We start from the raw sequence: 7,731 nt of genomic DNA on the forward strand, positions 1-7,731 counted from the left end.
GTTGCTTTTTCAGAGTATGAAAAAATAGTTCCACCATTCCATAGCAAAACCATTGTACTACACTTTGACAATTTTTGATATCTTGGCATCTGAAGCAGCTGGAGATACGATAGTTTGACCAAAAGAACTGGCTATTGCAACCCAAAATAAATATTGAAAAAATAATGCATTTGGCCATACAACAGTTTAACATAATAGCAATCATATATATATATATATATATATATATGCTAATATTGGTATGAGTGTTTCAATCACACATACAAACAATTTATTGCAAATTAAAATTAAATCAAATTAAACAGAATAATTAAGAATTTGAAAGTAGAGAATATATCTTACCTAAGTAATCCCGGCAGATGTCCAAATTAGCCAGATCCGGATCATTGAAGGTTTCTCGACAAAACATAATACGTCCATTCCGTGTTTTCATCATAATGCCACCACAAGCAGCAACAAAGACATTTTTGAAAAACTTTTCCTTAACATTTTCACACCTTCTCGATACTGCTCGGTATCGACAGTAAACGGAAAAGCTGACTATTTTTACCTCGGTACCCAATGGCTTTGTGTCTAAACAAAAACAGAAAAATTGAACAGATTGAACAGATTGAAAATAGTGTGTGTGAAATATTTCAAAACTCAACATATAAACTTTTACTAGTTGTCAATAGCATGCGATATTAGATTCTCAGGTAAGTGATATTATTCTACAACAATTAATTAAATTGTATCTGCTTTGTGTCACATGTACTATATATATATATACCATTTGGAAATTCCAGACCTGCAACTATTTATAACTCTGAAGTAAAGGAGTGTTTAACCCTTCAGCATTCAAATTACTGTCAAATGTAATGCTTATTTATTCACATCATTTTGAATTAATTATGCATCATCACAGAGCTTCCAGATTTCAACGATGTGACTGTTTAATTTTACAATGATATTGTAGGGGTAAGTGTAGAAGGCTGGATCTGGCAGGTTTAAACATGTAACAGAATATTTGGACCCTGATATTGCTGGTTTTAAATGTTAAAAGGGTTAAGCTTATTTCTTTCAAATCATAATCCACACTAATTCCACATTCTTTTATGATTAAGGAAACTAATTTCTTCTGCTTTTTGAATACTTTAGTTTCATTCTTTGATCTACTCTTTCCAACTGATTAATCACAGACTCAACAATGCCCAGGTGTTAATAAAATGATAGCATATGGTAGAAAGCTGATTGGCTATGGCTACCTTGTAGAAGAACAACTTGATAAGATCAAACCAACAATCACTCAAGCTGCTAGACATAGCAGCCAAATCTCCATCAAATCATATGTATAATCTTAGGAAAAGCTTCATTGGATAATGTGGTCCTGGATTCTTGGCACATATGGAAAAGATGGGAGGGCAATAAGGAGTACCCTGATTATAAACCTGCTCAATCTGAGTTGATTTGTGGCTAAATAACTGCAACAGCTTGATAGGGTGACCATTAGAGTCTTGTTCATAATTAATAACTGCATAAGGAAAGACCATGAGTGGGACATCACTACACAACAGTGACAATAAGTGATAAAATCAATGAAAGTATTTACAATCGACTCAGTTAAAATGAATTTAATCAACATTCCATATCCAACAGATCATTTAATTTCTGTTCTTTTGTTGTATTATGTCAAACTTGATCCATTCCAGAATACATCCTCTTAACTCCAGACAAATAAATCTGATCATGACAGCATTTGTTGGCAATATTTAGATCATCTAAATCAGTGGTTCCCAACCAGGGTACATATGACTCCTTGGGGTCCACATGACCGTTGGGAATCTATATAAGATTTTGTTGTTAAAACTTATCAACAATAAATTAGTTATGACTTCCACAATACACAAAATATTTTAACATGTTTTTCATACAATTCCTAATAATTAGAAAAACAATTCAATGCATTTAAACACCAAATGGCTAAGGGGATCCAGTAGAGTTATATATGGGAATCAAAGGAGTCCATAAGCAAAAAATTGTTGAAAACCACTGATGTAAATAATAAAAATAGAATATATTTATAATTGGTTGTAGACTGTAAGCTTCAATTGTTTCAAATTGATCAGAAATATACCAGCTCTTTACATACAAACAATATCACTACTAATACGAGTTTATTTTCTATTGATCAAAGCCAGTTATTGTTAGGAAGACTAGTCCTTAAATATCTTAGTTCTGTTCCTCAGATTAATCTAATAAGGTTCTTTTGAAGTTACTTTATGTTTTTTTTTTCCATTAATGGAGTATGGTGAAAAGATTCAAAGTGAAAGACTGAATCGTTAACAATAAATAGGTAAAGGTCACATGTACTAATATATTCTTACAAGAATATATAATAAAAGGAAACAATCAGGTTTAAAATAATGTGATTAAAAAAAAGAAAGGAGATTAAGTTTGTTTATATTATGAATGAAAAAAGTAGGTGTTAAGACGAGTAATACATTGACAGGACTTCAACCTAACTTGTACTACTTATTTCAGGCTTTGGTATCATTCTTTGCTAACAGCAAACACTTAGTACTTCATTTATCTCTTAAAATCTATAATTAAAAGAAGCTCAAACTGACAAGATCCCGTTGTTATAAGCAGCACCTAATGTCTTCAAAATTCTTAATTTACTTATAATTAGCTTATATACTTCAGATTTTTAAATGATGATGACAAAGATATATATATACTCTTTTATTTGTTTCAGTCATTTGACTGCGGCCATGCTGGAGCACCGCCTTTAATATAGTCATCTAATTTCTATCATTAATGGAGTCTTCGTGCTGTTCGTCATACACCTAAATAAATTTATAGATTCAGAAAGATTTGTTTTTGTTTTTTTGTCATTCTTTCTTCATAAATTCCACTATGCAGAATCTATCTCAATTTTAAAATTTTATATAGAACAGTAATGGCTACTTTTTTTTGCAGTCACAGGTCAATTAGTTTTAACATTCTATCGCTTATTTAATTACTTTTGGCTTAGATAGCTATCACATTTATATGACTAGGTTTTACTGACATACTCATTTCAGTCTTTAGATTGTGGCCATGCTGGAGCACTGCCTTGAATTTTTTTAGTTGACCGAATCAACTCCAGTACTTTTTTTTTTCTTTTAAAGTCTGGTACTTATTCTATCATCTCTTTTGTCAAACTGCTAAGTCACAGGAATGGAAACACACAAACAAACATATATATGCAATGAACTTCTTTCAGTTTCTGCCTACCAAATGCACTCACAAGACTTTGGTCAGCCCAAGGCTATAGCAGAAGATACATACACAAGGTGCCATGGAGTGGAACTAAACCCCAATGGGCAATTAAATTGAACCTATAACATTTCTAAGCCAACAAATGAAAATATTTTCTGTTCCAGTTTATATTTTTCTTATTGTTTTGTTCAATATAATTCCCTACCCATGAATGCATGGCTTTCCAAAATACACTCCTTTGCTTGTTTCAGTCATTTGACTGTGGCCATGCTAGAGCACCACCATTAGCCAAATAAATCAACCCCAGGACTTATTCTCTGTAAGCCTAGTACTTATTCTATCGGTCTCTTTTTGCCGAACCGCTAAGTGACAGGGATGTAAATACACTGACACTGGTTGCCAAGCAATGGTGGGGTTGGAGGGACAAACACAGACACAAACAGAGATATATATATATATGGGCTTCTTTCAGTTTCTGTCTACCAAATCCACTCACAAGGCTTTGGTCAGCCTGAGGCTATAGAAGACACTTGCCCAAGGTTCCACGTAGTGGGACTGAACCCAGAACCATGTGGTTGGCAAGCAAGCTTCTTACCATAGTTCATCTTTTATCCCAAATTTTATATTTCTCTGAAGAAGAAATTCTTACACTGGTTTCAGCCTGTTGGTGCAGCACCTGTTGTAGTAGCACCATATCAAAATTGGTTTATGAAATGGTTAAAAAAAGCTCCCAGTACACAACAGTAAAGTGGTTGGCATTAGAAAGGGCATCCAGCCAAAGAAACGATGCCAAATCAAACTGGAACCTGGTACAGCTCTCCAGCTTACCAGTTCCTGTCAAACCATCCAACTCATGCCAGCATGGAAAGCAGGTGTTAATTGATGATGGAGTACCTTGTATCTGATCTATTTAACAGTGTTTGTGTTCTTTTAATAATAGAATATCAAGAAGATTATCTAAAATTTGCATTAAAAAATGTGAAGATATAAATGAAAATTAAAACTTAACGCTTTAGTATTTAAACCAGACAAATCTGGCTCAAATATTCCACCTATTTTTTTAAGTTCAAATGGGCCAGATCTGGCCTCTCACACCTATCCTTCAATTTCATTTCTAAAAAATATGCACACACAACCTTGAAATCTCAAAGCAGCAACATACTGCAGGATTCAACCAATTTGACAGTAATTTTAATACTAAACAAATAAAATTCAAATAAGTATTGTGGTTTTTCCCAAGTATATAAAAAAAATTTGGTAAATTCACACACACACATGCATGTAATCACTGGCTTTACATGCATGAAAAGTGATTTAATACATCAGTCATCATGATCTGATTAAAAGTTATTTCAATAAACTGCAGATCATTACATTATGTCATTCATTGTGCTACATATAGCTTATTACTTGCCTAAATGCATGCAAAAAAACCCAAAAAAACAACCTAATCTTTTGCTTTTATAGACATTAAATAATGAAAATAATTCCAATTTTATATATGTTCCCCAACAAAACAGAGCTTTAAATAAAAACACTGAAATATTCGATGAGAAGTTGAGATTTTTATTTTTGCCTCTCTTAAAATAAAACTGGGAAATAATATTTTAATTAACATTAAATTAGTTCTGCCCAATTTAATTCAACTTCTGAATCCCTTACAGCAGTCTATATTATACTATTCAACCATTTAAACAACAATCCCACACACAAATCTAAATAGTTCAAATAATAATACTTTGAAAAATAAGCTTAAATCTGTAAAAGTTACAATTAATATTATTCTTCACATGTCCATAAAAATGAATAACGTTGCTACATTTAACCCAATTATCATTTCCATGTAGCTTAGTGAAATTTAGGGTTTTAATATAAACGGAAGAACAGATAGAGGCTTCAGTAAAATAGCCTTGTCTCGCTAAGTGTAAATAGGCAGTATACAGAAGGATCAGTCTCCTACAGTAAGTAGCTACAGCAGCAGTGTAAAAATTAAGGAGTGAATTCAGTGCTGTGTCTTATCAGTGATATACTGACACCATCTCCTGGAAGGTTGTCTCATCTGCATTGTGGTAAGAAGATGAGAAATATACAGGCTTCTTTGCAAGATATACTAATATCATGAAGAATTCAGTGTGTCAACTAGATTACTATCTCCTAATTAAGGGGTTGAAACGAGTTTAGATTCTTTCAATCATGTAAAGCATTAGGAGTACTTAAACATTTTGCTGGAAAATCAAATTCAAGGGGCTTATATTTTAGTGTGTGCGTGTGTGTGTGTGAGAGAGAGATAGAGAGAGAAGGCACACAGGTCCGTGATTAGGGCATTCGATTCACAATTGGAGGGTCATGAGTTTGATTCTTAACAGTGTCCTTGAGCAAGGCACTTTATTTCATATTGCTCCAGTCCACTCAGCTGGCAAAAAATTGAGTTGCACCTGTAAGTAATTCAAAGGGCCGGATTGTGTCACGTTCTGTGTCATCACGAATTTCCCTGAGAACTACATTAAGGGTACATGTGTCTGTGGAGCGCTCAGCCACTTGCATGTCAATTTCACAAGCAGGCTGCCCTGTATCATCAGACCAACTGGAACCCTCGTTGATGTAACTGATGGAATACCAGTTCATGTGTGTATGTAAGAAACTGGCCAGAACAAGGACTTCAAGCCTATAATTTTTAGGGTGCAGAATGGGAATTTGGGGCATTCATATGAACTAGAAATTGAGAAGTCACAGACATTGCTTAACAAAATGCATTTTTTATTATTATTATTTTTTTTTTTTTTACACTGATGCAAACTGTATAAATCACATGAGATAAAGGATACTGCTGTTATTGAAAGCTGCGATAATAATGAGCACTGGTTTCTTTCACTTTAAAAGCTATTATGAAAATATAAAACTAATAGTATGTTTTTTTTTTCAATACATCAACTATGAAAAAAGATAATTTTATATTGAACCTCTTTGAGTTCATTTATTTGTTGATCTATTTTATTTTGACTTACAAGTCTTGAATTATCATGATCACTTCTGTTTACTAACACTTGTCACTTCTAATAAATGTTAAAATGATTTAATTAGGATTTCAGACAAATAAAGACAAAAACAAACTCACCATAAAATTTGCGTTCCTTTTTAATTTCATTCAATTTTATACTATGGTTGACATCGGGAAGTTCTTTTTGAAGCATTTTCACAGATTCTAAGCCAGAAAGTACATCATCCTCACATACACCAGGAGATCCAAATGTCCAGTTGACATTATGAACAATAAGTTTGACGAGATCTTGTAACCTCAGCACCAATTTTTCAGACAGAGCAAACACTTCATCCTAAAAAGAGAAAATAATATATTTAAACTAAATTAATCAAATTACATGGGGGAAGAATCAATAGTCATCTAAACCAAGGCAGCAACCTGGATAAACTGTTATTGTGTTGGGTAAAGTGCTTAGCAACATTTTATCTGCCCTTACATTTTGAGGTCAGTTTTGCTTTTCATCCCTTTGAAGTAGATAAAATAAATACCAGTTGAGCACTGGGGTCGATGTAATCAATTTACCCTTGTCCCCAAAATTGTTGGCCCTATACACACATTTAAAATTAATATCTAAATGTTGAGGTTTATTATAACAAAAGAATTTCTCTTACAAAAAATTAAATTCTTTGAAACTAATATAAAGCATTGAAATGAAAAAAAAAAAATTATATCATAAATTGGCTGTAATTATTAAGAGAAAAGATAATTTGTGTTTCACTGATTATGTTAAGATTTTATTGAATAGTCACATGAAAATAGTTGAATAACTATTTTCAACCAATTAATAATAATAATAATAATAATAATAATAATAATAATAATAATAATCTACATAATTGAGAGCTTCCATCTCCCCACCTCCTCCTAGTCTGAGATTTGGAATAGAATCATGCTTTTCTTATGTAATTTAAAGAAGACAATGACCTTTACTAGCTCCTCCTAAATATTTAAAATACTTATTGCACTCACTCTTCTTCTTCTTAGCAAACACTTTCTGGGCTATGCTCCAATAATTTACACAACCTTTATTGTATCTAGAGTTAGGTTTCCGCCAAGCTATTTCTTATGAATTAACTTCAAAAGAAAAGAAAACATTAACTGCTCTAACCTTCCCAACCTTAGTTATTAAGAGTTCAAATCAAGTTGCAACAATTATGCTGTATCCTTATATTATAGGATGGATAAATGAAACTGAATTTGAAAATTAAAAATAAAGAAAAAAAATTTTATTTTCCAAGCAAAACAAAGAAAGACGGCAGAAGGAAATTATTTAAATATGCATGAACTAGTATCTTGAAATTTTAATATTTATGCCGGTCTATTATTAATGAGCTGCTTCTTATTAATAATTGCAAATAATTTTCTCTATTCATCAACTGCACCAGTTCATAGTGGTTTCAAATTTTGGCACAAGACCAGTAATTTTGAGGAAGGGGTAAATTGACTACATC

The 7,731-nt window shown here is 32.3% G+C and overlaps 1 protein-coding gene across 1 annotated transcript in view; it reads right to left on the minus strand.

The window, feature by feature from the left end:
* Window positions 1-7,731, minus strand: part of LOC106871845 (AT-rich interactive domain-containing protein 5B) — a 156,648-nt gene that overhangs the window by 100,448 nt on the left and 48,469 nt on the right. The window contains exons 5-6 of the mRNA XM_052965954.1: window positions 6,356-6,572; window positions 343-573 (exon numbers count right to left, since the gene is read on the minus strand). Of these exons, the coding sequence (XP_052821914.1) occupies window positions 343-573; window positions 6,356-6,572 (448 nt within the window). The remainder of the gene's footprint in view (window positions 1-342; window positions 574-6,355; window positions 6,573-7,731) is intronic.

This window comes from Octopus bimaculoides, chromosome 2, assembly GCF_001194135.2.
Source record: "Octopus bimaculoides isolate UCB-OBI-ISO-001 chromosome 2, ASM119413v2, whole genome shotgun sequence".
NCBI classification, from domain to species: Eukaryota; Metazoa; Mollusca; class Cephalopoda; order Octopoda; family Octopodidae; genus Octopus; species Octopus bimaculoides.